Source organism: Mustela nivalis (genome assembly GCF_964662115.1).
Source record: "Mustela nivalis genome assembly, chromosome: 8".
Lineage (NCBI taxonomy): Eukaryota > Metazoa > Chordata > Mammalia > Carnivora > Mustelidae > Mustela > Mustela nivalis.
Genome location: NC_139027.1, coordinates 7,666,331 through 7,684,876, shown reverse-complemented (window position 1 = coordinate 7,684,876; position 18,546 = coordinate 7,666,331). Strand labels below are relative to the sequence as shown.

At 51.8% G+C, this 18,546-nt stretch overlaps 1 protein-coding gene across 8 annotated transcripts in view; it reads right to left on the bottom strand.

Annotated features, from left to right (window-relative positions):
- The window catches only part of GREB1 (growth regulating estrogen receptor binding 1), a 133,912-nt gene that overhangs the window by 14,544 nt on the left and 100,822 nt on the right, over window positions 1-18,546 (bottom strand). For 6 of the 8 annotated variants that reach the window (XM_082744346.1, XM_082744345.1, XM_082744344.1 and 3 more), the window contains 7 exons: window positions 13,677-14,016; window positions 12,536-12,651; window positions 10,465-10,664; window positions 8,882-8,983; window positions 5,528-6,156; window positions 2,725-2,827; window positions 262-420 (listed from right to left, as the gene is read on the bottom strand). In XM_082744346.1, the coding sequence (XP_082600472.1) occupies window positions 262-420; window positions 2,725-2,827; window positions 5,528-6,156; window positions 8,882-8,983; window positions 10,465-10,664; window positions 12,536-12,651; window positions 13,677-14,016 (1,649 nt within the window). Of the gene's footprint in view, window positions 1-261; window positions 421-2,724; window positions 2,828-5,527; window positions 6,157-8,881; window positions 8,984-10,464; window positions 10,665-12,535; window positions 12,652-13,676; window positions 14,017-18,546 lie in introns of those variants that run through there. The other 2 variants (XM_082744343.1, XM_082744349.1) reach the window with 2 other exon arrangements.

The window sequence follows — 18,546 nt, the reverse complement described above, 5'->3', positions numbered from 1 at the left end:
CCAGAACCTCGAGCATGTCCTGACCATGACACCCCCCAGGAGCGCACCCATCGCTGTCTGCACGTGCGGAGCCGCCAGCCCACCTTCACGGGAAGAGCCCTTCCTTGTCCACTGAGGCAGTGACCTCGCTTCTCTCCCAGACGCTGCTGGTTAATTCCCACCCCCAGACAACTGAGCTCATCGCCAACACAGTTCAGCTCTTTCAGAGGCTCTCACTACGTACTCCGGAAGAACGTGGCGCGGGAGTTTTGTAAGGCTGACCTTCACTTTTTATGCTCCGGAGGTGGGAACAAATCAGACTGGCGTCTTCATACTTCGGGTCATGAATAATGTAGTCAAAAGGCAACTTCTTGAACAGCTCCAGGTCTGGCCAGGGGTCACTGAGCTGGAGGTAATGCCAATCTGATTCCTCTCGGAGATCTGTAAGATTGGTAGAAACACAGACAAGTGACTAACTAGGAAGTGAGAATGACTGATTTTTGAATGTGTGTAAGGATGATGCTTGCGGTAGAGCTGTCCTTGAGTCTCTGGGTTCCTGGGGGACGCTACTGTAACTCAAAGGCTCCTGGAACACATCGCATTTTCAGGATTGCTGTAAGGAAGCAAGAAGTGCCTTTGGGTCTACCTTTTATCCATGGTCTGTGCCATGTTTCCTGCATTTCTGGCTCCCATGCTGACTTCAGCCCCTCCCAATATACCTACTGCTCCTTTTGCACTTCCCCCCCAGCACCATTCCCCACCCCCATATGTAGCACACTGGTTCCCACCGCCAACGGAACCTAACATAGTTCCTGTTCTTGTCTTCTGTCTAAATGCTACAGAGCTAATATGGCCAACTCCTACCACTGTAGCTCCTCAGCATTCAAGGCCACTGGTTTCTCCTTTCGGAATGCCAACACCATTCATGGCCCAAATTCTATCTTATATTTTACATCATAACTGGGGTAATCTGTGATGCTCACTCAATGCTTCTTGGCTAAAAAAGAAAAAAAATCTAGATGGTCCAACACAAATTATGTAATATATTGATTTTTATATCCATGCTATGTACACAGGGGCAGAGTGCATGTCCACAAGAGAAGAAACAAAGAAGACGAGAGGCATGTTTCCTGCATGTGGAACAGACGCTCCCTGCTTTATATGTAACTTAATCTTCACAAACCCCTTAAACAGCAATTATCCATGCTTCCCCAAAGAGAAAAACCAAGGCAATAAGAGAGTTTCTGAAGAAATGGGCTTTGAAGTTTAACAAATTGGGTTTAAATCCTGTCCTTATCATGGGGACAGCCAAGAAAGTGAGGACACAGACACTCAACAGGTCTGCTGATTTTCATCTGAAATTCAGTTCTAAACTGTGAGGGGGGATGTGTGAAAGCTCAGAGCTTGGATGAAGAGCTTCCCTCCTCTTTCCTTCAAAGGAAAGACTAAGGGATGGATGAGCTTCCTTGGTTCCAAATTTTCTCCAAGTCAAAACTCAAACACAGTCAGGAGCATCTAAAGAAGTGTGTTTGGGAATGGTGGGATTTTATTCTCTTTTAAGGCTGAATGATATTCCATTACTTGTATATACCACACTTTTCTTTATCCATCCATCTGCTGATAGACATTTACCCATCGACCGACAACATACGGTGGCTCTTGTGTTTTGCCTGTGGTGAATAACACTGCAGGGAGCATGGCAGCTAGGAACATGTCCATTAGCTTCGTCGTAGTGGTGATTTCACAATGCATATGTGTATCGAATCATCATTTGTACACTTCAATGTATACAATAAAAATGAATAAAAAGAAGTGTGACTCAGGGTGCCTGGGTGGCTCAGTTGGTTAAGCGACTGCCTTCGGCTCAGGTCATGATCTCAGGGTCCTGGGATTGAGTCCCGCATCGGGCTCCCTGCTCCGTGGGGACTCTGCATCTCCCTCCTTCTCTCCTCTCATGCTCTCTCTCATTCTCTCTCTCGCAAATAAATAAATGAAATCTTAAAAAAAAAAAAAAAAAAGAAGTGCTCTTTTGACGTCAGGGCAACATACTGGTCCCCCTTTCTTTGCCTACAGACAGGACGTCTCACGCAAATTTTAATTCCCAAGGCATCAGATCCATTTACCAGACCAAGTGGATGAGCTATTGGAGGAACGAGTGAGGAGGTGAGGTAGGGAGCAGAAGACAGCCGTCTTACCTTCCTCTGGGCAAATTCTGTTTCCTGAGTAAGGAGAAATGATATACTTCCATTCTGTCCTAAGACACAGACCTTTGCGCTCAGCTGCCTGAGTGGGTCCCTCCCGGAAGGACAGCCCTGCCTTCTAGGGTCAGCCGCTAGGGTCAGCCGCCTAACCCGGCTCAGCTCCAGCTCTGCCGCCTCCCAGCTGGGCGCCTGAGCGAGTTACTTACCAGCCAATAAGTCGTTATTCTCATTGGGATGTGCCGGAAGTTAAATGTAGCGATTTATGGAAAGGGTCCAGCACAGGGCTGCACACGAGGAAGATACGCAGCGAACAGCGGTTATTTTTAGTGTGGTGATTTTATCTCCACAAAGGCGTCCCAGGCGCCGCTCTGATATTGAGCAAAATGACGGCAAACAAGGGAGAGAGAAAAGCAGCCCTCAAGGCCCCTGGGATGAGTGGGATCGTGGATCTGAGAATTGCATCTAGAGGGTAGAGGACACGCGGTCACCCGAGAAACGGACTGAAGAGGATTCCAAGCCCAAGGGTCACCCACGCAAAACTCACGGATGTTGATCTCTTCTTCATCATAAACATCCACTTCCGTCAGCCGAATGAGCATTCTGGACAAAATGCTGAGGAACTGCAGGTAGGCACCTGTCTTCCCAATCTGTGAAGACATTAAAACTGGAGCTGGTGCTCAGTACGCCCCGTCCACAAGCAGGCACTGGCTGGAGCACCGGACACACTTTGTGTCACCTGTCCCCGTCAAAGACCCCACCTCGTTAAAGCGGGAGCCGGGGGTGTGCAAAGCCATCTGAGGGGACATGGGTCCTAAAGAAGGACAGCAGGCCACAGAGAGACTCCCGTAGCAGCAGACCTGCCCGCTTATAAATCATGGCAGCGCACTTCTGCTTCTAACCGGCCACACTTTCTAAGCTATTTGAAATAGGACTTGAATCGGATACTGAAGAAAGGTTGCTTTGAAAGATGAACTGCCGATACAAAGCGTAATAATGTCACAAAAAGATCTTCGGTTGGGGAGCCAGTGAAGCGTCCAACTCTTGATTTCGGTTCAGGTCATGATCTCAGGGTCGTGAGATCGAGCCGTGAGATTGGGCTCCGCGCTGGGTGTGGAGCCTACTTGAGATTTGCTCTCTCCCTCTCCTGCTGCCCCTACCCCATGCACTTGTACACGCTCTCAAAAAAAAAAAAAAAATCTTGCATAATTAGATTGCTATTTGTGTTCATTGATAGGTCTCTAATAAAAGAATAAACTCTGTTGTGTTAAGACTTTAAAGTCTGGCATCTCATTTTTCTTCTCCTAAGGCCAGGAAAAGGAAAAGAGTTTTCTCCTCCTGGTCTTCCTTCTTCTATCACAGAGTCCCTCACGCCATCTGCCCCACACCAGGCTAGGACACTAGGAGACCTCGTTCACTTTGGTCGCAGGTGGTTAAACAGGCGCCTGTGGGCTAACCTCCTACCCTGTTGCTCTGGGAATGCGCTTTCAAAGGTCTCAGCTCAGTGCCTGGCTCACAGTCCGTAGTCAACAAATGTAGATGAACAGAAATAACTAACTTTAGGAAAAAATATGAAATACCACCAGGTGAACCTTCAGAGAAAAGTATTTGCCATACAAGTAACAGACAAAGGATTAACATCTGTAACCTGTAAAGAGTTCCTGCAAAGCAACAGGAAAAGGTCAAATGCCTACAGGAAAAATAAACAAGAGAAACACATTGGAAAAATCACTGTGAAAGTCATAGCAGTGATCCATAAATATATAAAAATATATTCAACCTTAACAAGACTATAATATACTATTTTTCACCTATCAAATGGGTGAAATTTTTTAAGATACCATCCAATAACATGACAGCAGGAAGAAACCAGGATCCCCTTTTTTCAAATTTACAGAAAGTTCATATATGCTCACCCATTAAAAAATTCAAGAAATACAGAGTGACGATGAAGAAGAAAGTTTACAAATTCCACTCCCTCCTCAGTGGCGATTCTGCCGGAGGTTTTTGGTATTTTCACACACAGAGATGTATACATACACACCGATGCTTACTTTCCTAATTGATATTACACCGTGTATGTATTACCCTGTAACTTGATTTTTTTCAATTTTGATTTCAACTTTTTCAGTTTAAATCTTAGAGAAATTTTCATGTCAGCATCAAGAGATCGATCTCCAACTTTCAATGGCCGAACTTCAAGATACAGTTGTACCTGAAGTTCTTCAACCAACCTTGACCAACGGAACTTTGGCTGTTCCCAGTTTGTTTTACTATTGTAAATAATTTTAAAATGAGCAATCTTTTTTCCTTTTTTTTTTTTTTTAAGATTTTATTTATCTATTTGACAGGCAGAGATCACAAGTAGGCAGAGAGGCAGGCAGAGAGAGAGGAGGAAGCAGGCTCCCCGCTGAGCAGAGAGCCCGATGCGGGGCTCGATCCCAGAACCCTGAGATCATGACCTGAGCTGAAGGCAGAGGCTTAATTGAGCCACCCAGGTGCCCCTAAAATGAGCACTCTTATACACATTTTTGCGGGTTTGTATTTCTTGGACCAGACTATAAAGAACAGGCTGAGTCTGGAGGCACCACATCCCGGCGCGGGACAGGACGGTGCCGACAAGGGTGAAGAGAGCAGTAACTGACCCCATGTGCCCCCCACAGTCAGGCGGTCCTCCAGATGCCCTGGGGTTACTCTCTCGTTTAATGCTCCCGTCTCCGACTCAGGTGCCGCGCTTATCCTCATTCTCAGAGAGGACACTGGGGCACGAAGAAGGCTGGCTCCTGCCCAGGGTGCCAGGTATTGTCTGAGCCAGAATCCGAGCCCACTCCGGAGCCCAGCTCCCACCTCTGCACTGTCTTGACAAAGCACCTTCCAGGACCGGACACGGTCATCTTCACACACTCCCAGCACGTGGCAGAGGCTGCCATTCTGACAACGGCGACAGTCTTTCGTTGTTAGGAAAACACAGTGAGGTGAGAGGCTGGGACCGGGACGGGCCTCCTGCCTCCCAGTAACGTACCAAAACCTTCCGGTGCAGAACCCTGGGCAGGGGTGCGGGCGGGGTGGGGGGTTTCTAACTGGCACAGACTGGCCGTGGGAAGGAGAAGCACCCCCCGAGAAGCTCTCCGCCCCCACATCATGCAGGCAGGAACATGAGGCCCGAGCCTGGACGTCAGCCAGCCGTGGGCGGCAGCAGGTCCCGACCTCCGCCCCCCCCCGCCCACTGCAGGGTCTGCCATGGGAACGGCAGGATGTGACCAAGGGGATGTTGTCGGCCCCAAACCTGCCCCGCAGGCATGAACACGAGGACCCCCACGCAGCCCAGGGCCCCGCGGGGCAGCACCCACCTGAGGGGGCCCGCTGAGCAGCAGCCTGCGCGGGTGGAAGCCGTCCGCGCGGCCCTCGGCGCGGTTGCCGTAGTCCATGTGGCTGGGCCGCGGCACCGTCCACTGCCGGTAGTAGAGGGACTGCTCCGTGGACGTCATCGTCTTGCTGAGCAGGGGGCGGAAGGAGCTGGCCCACATGACCGAGTGGGAGGGCAGGAGCGAGGCAGCCTTGGGCAGGCCGCTGCTGTCGGTGGCCGTGACCATGTCGTACACCAGCTTGGGCAGGAAGACGACGGGGGGCTGCCGGCAGGCCTTGGTCATGGAGCACTGAGAGGCCTGCGGGAGGAGCGTGCCGGCCGCGGGGGCCACAGACGAGGGCGAGGAGCCCGAGGAGGACAGCTGGGAGGACGACGGGGTGACCGACACCTGGACGCTCTTCTGGCCGGCTCTCGGGCCAGGGTCCGGCCGGGAGGCCAGCCCAGGGCTGTGCCTGCTGCTGACCGACGGCGGCCCCCGACTCGCTTGGGGCCTCTGTCTCTCCCCGGGGGCCCTGGCCTCCTCCGAGGGGCCGCAGGGCTGTGGCGATCTGGCCCGCTCCCCCTGCGAGGGTGCCCCGGGCGGAGCCGAGGACTCGCCACACAGCGCCGAGCCTGGGGAGGGACGCGCCTGTCAGTCACGCCCCAGGAAGGACCCTCGCCGAAGCACCCACCACTCCTGTTCCCGCGACACAAACTACCCGTTCCTCACAACCACCGGGAACTTTCACGAACAAAATCCCCCTCTGGGTCAACAGAAACTCTCTTGTCTTCTGACAGAGCCATGGCTCGCCGAAGAGAGAGCCGGCGTCACCCCACACCCACCCCAGCACCCGGCGCACGGCCTCAAAAGCCGCCCCGTTGCAACCCCTGACCCAATCTGCTCCACAAGCCCCTGCCTCGCGGGCTCGAGCGCCCCCCACACCCTGTGCAGTGCTCCCGGGAGCACCCCTCCCTGCCGTCCCTCCTGCCGCTCGTCTTGCCTCTGCACCAGCACAGCCACAGCTTCGAGCTCAAACTGCCGGTGAGACTCGCAGGACTCAGCAGCTTCAATCAAACGCTAGAATTCCCCAACTTTCCGAAGGATCGGGAGAGGAGGGGCAGCAGGCACAGCAGCCCCCCACAAAGGGCCCTCCTGCTGCCCCTCCCCCAGTGCACCTCGCTGAGACCTGGCTGAGCGGGGGCCCCCACCGGGCAGCACCCAGCTGTCTTCATACCACCCCAGCCTCACACCCCAGGCCTCGCGTACCGGCTCGCGCCAGCCCTGCAGACCGCAGGCCCCGCAGAAAGCAGGGCAGAGAGGATGCTGCACCGCAGCCTTCACTCTGTCCTTCCCCGGGAGACAGACCCAGGGAGGCCGACAGCCCCACACCACCCTCCGCAGAAAGGCCTTCCCGCCCCCCTGCCCCTGGCTCAGCCCGTACCCCACACACCACACTGCTCAGGCAACCTCCCCTGTGGATCCGAGCTCCCCAGCAGGGGTCCCGCCACTCCCCAAAGGCCTGCGCGGCCAGCCTGCCCTTCTAGATGCTTCGGAACCACGGGAGGAGGAAATACGGCACTGGCCGGCCCCCTCCGCTGAAGGCTCCGGCTGACACCTCGCCCTCGGGCAAGGCCCCTGAAACAGTGACAGCAGAAGAGCAGCTATGGGGAGGCTGTGAGGGACCCGGACCTGTGTCCTGGCCCAGGGCAAGGGGACAGATGGGCCTGAAGGACATCAAAGAGGCACAAGATCCCAAAAGCAGACCAAGGGAACCCCGGTGCCTTCATCCGCTTCTCTAGGTCGTGAGCCCCGGCCTGGCGGGACCCTGAGGACCGATGCCCACACAGATGTTTCTTTCCGTCAACCCCAGACCTCCACTGGTCTGTCCCCAGTTGAATCCAGGGGAACTGCCAGTCTATAAAGATGAGACCCAGGGACACCCAGGTCCCCACCCCAACTCATGTGGCTCTGGCCAAATCTCAATTCCCTGGGCCTCCGTCCCCTCATCTCTGAAATCTACAGTAGCCAACGCCAGGAGAAATACCTCGTCAGAGACCCCTAAGGATCTCAGGCCCTTCTGAAGAGTCCCGGCTAAGAAAGTCACCTCAATGACCAGGGTACCTCCCCTGCCAGGTAAGTATGAAAGTCACCTCACTAACAGAAGAACTCCAGATGGAGAGAGCCTGGCTCGTAGCCTGGGCATTCTACTCCTGGAGACACTGCACAGAGCAGTGTCCCCACAACCTTCTAAAAAGCAATCCCATCAGGACTGGGGAAGAACAAAGCCCCATTCCCGGCTATCGGAATAGCAGAGTCACCCACCCAGCCATTCGCCAGCTCCACCCCGGGGCCCTGGGTGCCCTACACTGCTTGGGGCAGAGGACACCAGAGGCTACAGCACTTGGCTTTCTGACTGACCCGAAACCCCCTGGTGCACTCTGACCCCACAGCTGCGCCCTGACCCCAGCCAGGCGCCCGTCCGCCCGTCAGCACAGAGCTGCAGCCCACGTGACCGCGTCCTGGGCCCCAACCCCACACGCGCCTCCACCGCTGAAGCCTCCTCCCTCCTGACTATCTTCTCCTCCGAGACACACAGGCCAGCTGCTCCTGAAACCTGCAGGGGCCAAACCCGACCCCTAAATCTGCCCCCAACTGAGGCAAAACTACCTCTTCACCCACACGCCTGTCCCAATTCACGCGCGTGAGTGTGCGCATAGACCACAAGGAGGCCTCTGCGGCACATCACACACTGGCGAGGGACCACGGGATCCCCGAAAGCGGGCTGTACCTCACCCGTCTTTCCACCCGGACTCAGATACAGAGTGGGTTCTCGGTAACGGTCACAACAGGAAGACAGGCGATACCGTCTCATGTGGCCAGTCCTGACTGCTCCCGGACGCCGAGCCTCCCTTAGGCAGAGACTGGGCATTTTCCCTACAGTTCCCTGCGGTCTGGGTCCAGGGCTCAGGGGACACCTGCTGCCTTCTGTTGCTTTTCCCCCAGGGAAATCTGGGTGCACTTCTCTCTGCCTTCAGACTCGACAAGAACACCTCACCCCAGCCCTCCTCCTCCCTCGGGGCAACTCATTCCCTAAACCAACAACTGCCTGGGAAGCAGCAAGGGGACACCACCCAGCACAGGCCACTGAGGGGGACAGAGTCCACGGTCTTCTCCCAGGAACTCGGAGTTCCTGCCCAAACTCCTCACGTCCCAGACCCGAATCCAGAAACACAATCACTCCCGAAGAAACTCTGGTTTTCAAAGATCCCCTTCTCTTCCCAGTTCTAGGGGAAAATAAAGATCTCTTCTCATTCTCTAATGTCCAAAAGAAACACGCAGAAGTGCACTGTGCCCCACCTGGAGACTTACTGGACGCTTTAGAGGACAGAGACGAAGACGCGGAATCGTGGGAGCGGGACCTCTCCCTCTTCACGGGGCTCCTCTTCTCCGAGGTGGAGCCTGTTTCAAGACACACGTGCTGAACATGACTCGTGATCATCATCTGTGTTCGCCCAGCACTTGAGTTTGCAGAGTGTGTTCACACCTAGCATCCACCCGTGCATCCAACCATCCATTCATGAATCCATCCATCCATCCATGGGTCCAACCATCCATTCATGAATCCATCCATCCATCCATGGGTCCAACCATCCATTCATGAATCCATCCATCCATCCATGGGTCCAACCATCCATTCATGAATCCATCCATCCATCCATGGGTCCAACCATCCATTCATGAATCCATCCATCCATCCATGGGTCCAACCATCTGTTCATGCATCCGTCCATCCATCTGCTGACCCAGCTACCATCTTGCAGGCACCCGCCTCTGACAGAGCCCCGAGGAGACAGAAGTGGGGAACGTAGGCCACTCAGGTGCTCCCGGCTGACGCAGACTCCTTCTCAGGACCCACAGGTACAGATGTAAGGAGCACAGAGACACCCCGGAGCCAGGCTCCCGCCCAGAACGGGAAAACAGGAGCAGGTGACTTCTTGGAAGGAGTGACCCGACCTGAGCCCTGAAGGGCTGGCAGGGGTTTCCAGGTAAAGCACAGAGGAGAGGGAGCTCAAAGTCACAGGAGAGCCTCTGTGTGGCCCAGAGTAACAAGAGCAGGGAACAGCCAGGGAACCCCGATGAGCTGAGTGAGACCCACAGCACAGGGGACAGTGTGAGAAGCATGAACAGAGAGACTAGAGAGGCAGGCTGTAAAATGCCAGGAATGCGCATTCATCCCATGGACAACAGGGAGACTGAGGCATCTTAATGTCAGGGTCACAATCATGTTTGTGCAAGGTCCTTACAGCCCCAGCAGAGTCTGTCCAGGGGGTCTTCTAGCCTGTCTTACAGATGAGCAATCTGAAGCCAGGAAAGGAAGCAGGAGGTGTTCCAAGTCACACAGTCAGCGGGAAGACCCCGCATCACACCCCACAAATGCTTCCCATGTTTGTATAAACAGCTGTGTCTTTTCTCTTGCTGTGCTATTGACAAGTCTGAATCCAAGCCCTGCTCCGATGCACGGGCCCTATTAAAATAGAGTGTTGGATTTTCATGTCTTTGAATGAAACCGGCCTTTTATCATCAATCCCCATAATTGATCCATCCCGCTGACTCACACAAAGGAAAGCTCATCTGGGGCAGGAATGCCACCGCCAAGTCACACAGAGCAGGAAACAGAGTCCTGAGAAATCGCGATTTCCCTTCCTAGTCTCTAAGAATTCTGGAGCTCGGGAGAACACAGTTGGGATTTCCATTTTCTTGTACCTCCAGAAAGAGGGGCAGGAAGCAAAATCTGAATGCAACAAGGGACCTGCCATCTCCTGCAAAGACCTCTCCAGACCGCGCTCATCAGAGCTGCTGCCCACGAGACGAGCCCCAGGGCCGCACAAGGGCAGGCTCCCCCCAAGATGTGAAGGCGAGGCAGACCCACCACCCCTCACCCTCCGTCACGGGCTCCTCATCCTCGTTGTCCGTGCTGCTCAGCTTTTCTGCGTCGCTCTCTAAGGGCTCGTGCCGGGCCCCCTTCTCCAAGGGAAGCTCGTTGTTCACAAAGTACGCAGCCAGGCCCAGCTCCTGCTCTAGCGCCGTCCTCACCAGGCACGAGGAGTTGATCAGACGCAGGTCGCAGTACCTCAGAGACCTGGAGGAAACAGAGAGTATCTTTTGAGTGTCTTGTACAGTGAGGCCCTCTCCCAGAGCTGGAGGGAACGGGGATCAGGACCAGCCCCTGCCGCTCGTTAGGGCCTCGGACTTGTGCAAACAGATCACCAGATGGTGAGCCTTTGGCAACCAGGTCAGTTGAAAAGTAACCGTCTTGGGGGCACCTGCCATGGATTCAGCCCCGTCCTGTCATCGAAAGAGCATCTGCAGGCCAGAAGAAAAGCAGGACTGAACCCCAGCTCTGCTACTTTCTAGGGCCAGAATGTTTCTCAAGCAGGGGAACTTCCTACAGGCTCAGATTCTCATCTCAAAGATAAGAATTAATTAACAGCCATCTAAGTGCACTGTTTGAGGACTGTATGCAGTCGGTGGACATTTAATGAGTCAATCAGCATTTAAAATGTGCCAGGACGGTGCTAGATGCTAGGGACAGATTGACAATCAAGTCACTGCCATATGAGAAAGGAGTCTGTCTGGGAAGACCCCAACAAGCAATGAGAGAGGCAGAGGAGTGGGCACGGAGGTCAGGCCAACTCGGGCTCGGGCTGTGGGGTGGAAACCCCAACACACCTGGAGAGAGGAAATGCGGTTCCAGTCACGCTCTACAACCTCAGGCAAATGGCCTTTCATTTGTTCATCTACAAAACGGGACAGTGATGCTATCCTTGCAAAGACTAAATTCTCTATGGAAAGTCGACACTGGGCCTGATACAGAGAAGGTGCTCAGTAAGTGCTTGCTCAAATTTAAGATGGCTTAAGGCATTGTCTTAGTTCTTAGGGAGTTGAGGGATGGAAGAAATAATCCGTGTGAAATGCAACAACCAAGGTTAAATGTTTTAGAGCCCCCTTTACCTGGCCTGCGAGGACGCGGTGTGCAGTAGCCCTCGTGTATGTGGGGGTGGCCCAGGGGAAGGAACCCCAGCTTTGGAGGTGGGCAGCCTGGAGTCCGTGGTTTTCCCCCCACACTTAATCTCTAAGTCCCATTCCCTCACTGCTCAAAGGGGACAGTGAAATATGACCTCCCCCCAGGGCTAGAGTAGTGAGGGTAAAATGAACTACAGCACAATGAGAAGAATCTGGTACAGTGCCGGCACGAGACAGGAGCTCAGGAAGCGTCCCCTCGTACTGTTTTGTTCTACAGGGAAGAGTGTGTGGCTGCCTCCCCTCGCCACGGTATTAAGTAAACCTTTAGGAGCCAAACTGTTGCCACTCATTCAAGCAACTGCCTTACTGGAGACTCAGTGACCTTCTGTCCTGAGTGTCTACTTGTCCGTGTGACGGCCCAGAGACCCCGGGAGACACTGAGTGGGTTCACAGCTGACCCGTGTGGCTGTGGTCTCCAACGGAAGACAGCCTTTGAGACAGTCAGCTCTGTGTATGGAAACCAGCCCCTCCTGAGGGGCATCCGCCACCTCCCCTTTTCCCAGAACGCCTCTTCCACCGGGAGGGCCCCACTATCCCAGCAGCGACACCCCGGGAGAAATGAAGCTTTGACCCCCAAGATGATCAGATTCTTTCCTAAACAGAAGAGCCTTCCCCAATGCACACGGTGATCCTCGGGGGGCGATACCAAGAGAGGCATCGACCCTACCCCAGCTGGAAGGCCTTCACCCACGGGCCCAGCAACAGCCACCCTCCCGCCCAGGGAGCCCAAAAGGGACCTGTCTGCAAATGAGGGAATGGTGCCCAGACCTCAGACACGTTCCACCGCCACAGGCAGAAAACTGTCAGATAAACACACAACTCCGTGGTGACCGTGAACGTGAAGACTCCACCTGGTCGGGCACCGGCAGGCCGGCCTGACCGCCCCCCAGAGCCGCAGGCACGGGCAGCCACAGCCCCTCGGCTCACCTCGGTAAGGACTCCCCGTGCGGGTCCGTCCCGCTGAAGATGAGGATGCACGGCAGGCCCTCCAGCTCCAGGTAAGTCTGAGGCCGCCACTCCGCGGCCTCGATCTTCTGCCACGTCTGCGGGAAGGGAAAGCAGTGAGGCGGGCGAGCCTCCTCCCGTCCGGACTGGCCCAGCTCTGACCGCTCTACGGCGTCCTCCTGACCGCAAGCGTTTCGTGAAAAGGACGGTTCTTCGCAGGACAAGAAAGCGTGTCGTCGGCTTCCCGGCCGTACTCCCAGCCGCACGGGATGGCCCGTGTCGGCTGTGACGGGCCATCTGCGGCCGCGTCCCCGGGACCAAGTTGTGCGTTCGCAGTTGTGTCTACCGCTTGCACGGAGCTTCCTTAACCGGGCCTCTCCCTCGCAGCTGCTGCTCGACTCTTCCCTCGGGAATCTGTGTGACTCTCCCGCATTTTCCCTCCCTCTCTGCGGGCTCAGTGAGGAGCTCGGGGCCGGGCACTGCGCTAGTCTGGGGGCGCTGAGCTGTGCGGGTGGTCCCTGCCCTCCACCGCCTGGGGAAAGAGCCAGAGGACAGGCAGCACCACGCCAGCCCCTGCCTCCATGCAGAGGAGAACCAACGGGCAGGGAGGGGCAGCTTCCCGAGAGAGGAAAAGGCAGCAGCTGAGTTTACAGGCTAAACCGTTCGCTAAACCAAGGAGGAGGAGAAAAGCACTCGCAGGAAGAAGGAAAGGCACACGGCAGCCCGGAAGTCTGAAAGAGCAAGACGGGGGCGCCTGGGTGGCTCAGTCGGTTAAGCCGCTGCCTTCGGCTCAGGTCATGATCTCAGGGTCCTGGGATCGAGTCCTGTGTCAGGTTCCCCACTCAGCGGGGGGTCTGCTTCTCCCTCTGTCCCTCCCCCAACTCTGGCTCACTGACTCTTTCTCCCCCTTTTTCTCAAATGAGTAAAATCTTAAAAAAAAAAAAAAAGAGCAAGACAAAGCATTGGGGGGCAACATTTATAAGTAATTCGGTCCAGTAGGCAGGGACAGGACAAGAGAGGCAGCCAGAGGGGTGGCCCGCCATGGAGGGGGCATGACAGACAGGCTAGCTGAGGTGTCTGCTGCCATTCTGTCACCCGTCCCGCCCCTCCCCGCAGCACCCACCTTGAGCTGCTTCACGAAGTGCTTCCCGACGGTGATGCCAGAGCTGGGGCTGCCCAGGATGATCTCGAAGTGCTCCTCTAGGGCCAGGCGCGCCCGCACATGGGCCAGTCGCTCGTAGGCCACGGCCGCCAGCGGCAAGCAGGGCACCCGCAGCAGGACCATGAGCCCGTGGCCGCAGGGGCACTGTCTGGGGGCGTTGATGAGGTTCTGAGTGATCTCCAGCGTCTCCACTGACGTGTAGTCCTTCATCTGCGAGAGGCCGCTCACGGCCATCATCGCGGCCGCGTAGTGCTGCACGAGAACAAAGGTCCTGATCACCGCGCTGTGCAGGCGGGGGAACCTGCAACAAACGGAGAGACGGGGCCGTGACCGGGCTGCCGGCCACCTCGGGGACGCCCGGAGCGCTCCGGGAGGAGTAGCGGGGCTGGTGCCCAGCCAGCAGGGAACCCAGCACAGCCACCGATGCAGGCACGGCGGCTCCCAGGTTGCACGCAGCTTGTGTTTCCTTCCAAAGCTGGTCGATTCCAACCTGAAAGGGAAGGCTTCCTTAGAGGTCGAATCGAAAATTGCTCGGGCACTTCCAGCTAGGAAACAAGGGCACGGGTCCGCTATTTCTCGGCACTTTCCAGCCCTGGTGCACAGGAGCGGCTCAATAAATACTGTGCAATGAGCAAAGAGGCATGAAGGAAACAAATGATTGTTCCGTCTCTCATCAGCTTAATTTGCAATCTGCCCCCATTCCCCCTAAAAATAGAACCACCAGGCTCAGCACATAAGCGCGGCTGTCACCTTCCCCAGATTGAGGGCGGCCATCCTGAAGGCACACCTCGGCCTTCATTTCAAGGCCAATGAGTAACCAAAAAGGTACCTAAATGTGATTTGACATGAATTACAAATCAGAACACATTCAGTCAAACCGATCCCAGTTTGGGCTTCAGAAACTGTTACCATCTGTGTTTACACACAAAGGTGGCAACCCCACCATGACCACATGCCCTGTTAACGGTCTTGTGACCCGCACATCAGAAACAGACCCAGAGCCCCAGCAGAAAACCCCACACCTGTAGGCCACCGTGTTTCTCAGTAGGAACAAGTCGACATCTGCTTTACCAATCAATGATGTTCTTGTGGGTTTATTTCACTGGAAAGCATCTCCTGACACAGGGGCTTTTTGGAGCAAAGATAGAGAAGTTTCTGGACCTACAAAGATCGGACCCTTAGCAAGGCCATGCCACCCTGAGAGCTCTACCAGAACAATCAGTCACCTTCCACAGAGTTTCTGAGGTCTTCCCTCATCTACTATTCTCCTTGTCTTCATTCTTTGTCCTTAGCATTTCAACTACGCCGGGAGTTCTAGACATTGGAGAGCTGGCTTGGCAAACTGAACACTACCACGTGCCTGCTCTCTCAGGAAGGCACGACTGATCTGCAGACTCTGGAACAGAGGGGAGTCAGCCCTCCAAGGACTGCCTTGCCCTACCCCTGGTACACTGGCCAAACAGTGCTTAAGAAGCAAAGCAGAGAGCAGGGTGGAAAACGCACCTGCTGTGGTCTCCCCTGTCCTACAGCACTGTCCCAGCTGTGGTGGCCCCATGTCACCCTGAGCAAGGTGGGATGAAGGGGAATGAAGAAGGGCAGGAGTCATTTGGGAGGAAGCATTCTTCTTCCCCAACTCTGATGTGGTGGGAAGCACCTGCATTCAACTCTGTTCAAAGGACAAGCAGAGTCAGAACAGGAACCATATTTATCCATCTGAAATGACCAAAAAACTGGACAAATATATGAAACAAGAGTGTTTCAAGACATTGGGCACCAGGAAGTGAAAGACAGTGATCCTCAGAAATGGGAACCAAATTGGGTGAGCTCCCAGCTTCTTCCTGGAAGAAGTTTCTGGAATGGCAAAGCATCATTGTTCTCCCTGACTTGAAGAACAGCATTGGAGTCCAGGGAAATCAAGGTATCAAGAGTTCACAGGGGAAGAACCAGAAAGGAGTAAGCCGCACAAATAGAGAACTCAGGAGAACTACAGAGGGTCCCCCAAGTCATCAGCTGAGGAGTGATCAGTGTATTAGATGAGGAAACTACTCAAGGCCAAGAAAGAGAATTAAAGGGAACAATGCCTCAAGTTCACACAGGTTTTAGAATAGTTCCTGTTCCCACTAACAGCATGGAAGACCTCAGAATTCATGGAACATTATAGACTACTTAGAGGGTTTTGCCTTAGTAGGGACAGCCCTGGACTAAACTGGTCCTGTCTAACAAAGCTCAAAGCTTAAAGTCAGACCTAAAAGGATTAAACCATCTCCAAGTAACTTAACTACATCCCTGAACATAGCTGAAGAACATTTATAGGAATACAAATATATCCAGCCCCAACAAGGTGAGATTTACAATGTCTGGAATCCTCTCAAAAATTACCAGATATTTAAAGATGATAATTACAACCCACAATAAGGAGGCAGAAAAATCAATCAATAGAAACTGACTCAGAAATGACACACATGATAGAATTAGTAGATAAGAACATTAAATCAATTATTGTAATTAAATTCTATCCATTTAAAAAACAAAAGATTGAGATTGTTAGAGATTAAAAGAAAAAAAAAAAGACTCCAATTCGAGAGATCAAAACTAAAAACCCTCATAAAGAAGATGAAGCTGGATCCTGAATTCTCATGGGAGCTGCCATCTTGGTATGTGGACTTGCCCTGCCCAGCCAGTGATAATGCATTCAGGGATGGGTACCTAACCCAGGATAGGTCATCAGTCTTTTCTCGGAATTTTTCAAACTGTTTAAAAAAATCAGCCACCCTCTAGAAGCTGAAGACTGTGTAATTCAGCAGCAATGAGAGGTGATGTTTTCATGGAAGAAGCCACTGTGCACTGAGATACAATACAGACAACACAAAGAGAGATACCAAAAACAAGACAACACAGTCTCTACAGTGTTTAATACCTAATGTAAGTTCCTTCTGAAACCAGCTGCATCTCTGACATTCAGTGGTTCATTTATTCAACCTCTCCTTTTATTTCATGACTCAATACATGTCTCTCCTTTTCTTAAGGTAGTTCAAGTTGAGTTTCTGTCACTTGCAAAGAAGAGTTCTGATTAATAAACAACACAAGTAACTGTTTAACATCCATCCATCAACGTGTATGTACATTCATGCATGTGCTACCTAAAATTTTTTTCTTCTTTTCTTAGAGGACACCTTCTCTCTTAGGTGTCTTGTTATACAAGACTCCTTTGCCTTTATTAAAAAAAAAAAAATACACACACACACACATATACATAAAGAAACAATCGAGATGTGACTGACAGCAGGAAAAAAGATTAACAAATGTAAAAACACAGTAATAGAAACTATTTAAGATGAAACAAGGGGAAACAATAAACAATGACTACAGCACCAGACAGTTACGGAGCAAATTCAAGCAGCTTAATGTATGTTATTGGATTACTCTAAAAGACAGAAGGGGAATGTAGAAAAATATATTTGAAGAAATAATAACTGATTTTTTTCTCAAACATAATGAAAATTCAATTAACTTAAGTACAAGAAACATGACGAAAATTATTAACAAAGCATATCTTAAATTACTTAAAACCAGTAACAAATTTTTAAAAATTTTAAAGTGGCTTGGTCACTGGATGGAAGGACCTGGGAGGGGAGGGCACATTATAGAGAGAAACAAAGGTGATGGCAACAGATTTTGTTTGAAACAATGCAAGTCGGAAGATTGTAGGGCAACATCTTCAATGCACTGAAAAAGAAAACTACCTAAATTTTATACCTAGGGAAATATCTTTTAAAAATTAGTAAAAATAAAGACACACAAAAGCATAAAGACTGCATCACCAGCAGACCTTCCTTAAAAATGTTGATTAAAAAGTCCTTGAGGGCGCCTGGGTGGCTCAGTGGGTTAAGGCGCTGCCTTCGGCTCAGGTCATGATCTCAGGGTCCTGGGATCGAGTCCCGCATCGGGCTCTCTGCTCAGCAGGGAGCCTGCTTCCTCCTCTCTCTCTCTGCCTGCCTCTCTGCCTACTTGTGATCTCTCTCTGTCAAATAAATAAATAAAATCTTAAAAAAAAAATTAAAAAAAAAAAAGTCCTTGAGAAAGGATAACAGAACCAGATAAATCCACACAAAGAAATGAAAAGCACTGCAAATAGTAACTACGTGCATAAATACAAAAAATGTTTTTAAAAAGTTATTATTTAAATATCTCTAAAAGATAATTGGCTATCTAAAGCAAAAGTAATTTATTGTGAAGTTTATAACATATATTAGTAAAATGTCTGAACACAGATGTACAAAGCCTAGCAGGTGAGATATAGATACACTGCTGTAAGGTTCTTATCAATGAAGTGGTATAATATTACCTGAAAGGAGAAAGTAGCTTAAAAATATACACTGTAAAGTCTAATGCAACACCTAAAAGGACATAAGAATTACAGCTAATAAGCAAGTGGAGGAGGGAATGAAACCATAAATGCTCAGTTCATCCAAGAGACAGAAAAAGGGAGTCCATACCACAGATAAAACAAAGAGCAAAGTGGTAAGATGGTAGATTTAAGTACAACCGCATCAATAATTAAATGTAAATGGTCTAAACAACTCAACTTAATGTAAATGGTCTAAACACCTCAACTGAAAGTCACAGACTGCCAGATGCAATAAACAAGTAAGACCCAACGATAAGCTATCTACATGAAAACCTTAAATATAAAGACACAAGTTGGTTAAAAGTGAAAACATGGAAAACTATAAACTATGCTGACATTAACCAAAGGAAAGCTGGAGCAGCTATATAATATCAGCAAAAGTAGATTTTGGAACAAAGAATTATATCCTTTGGGTCCTTTCAT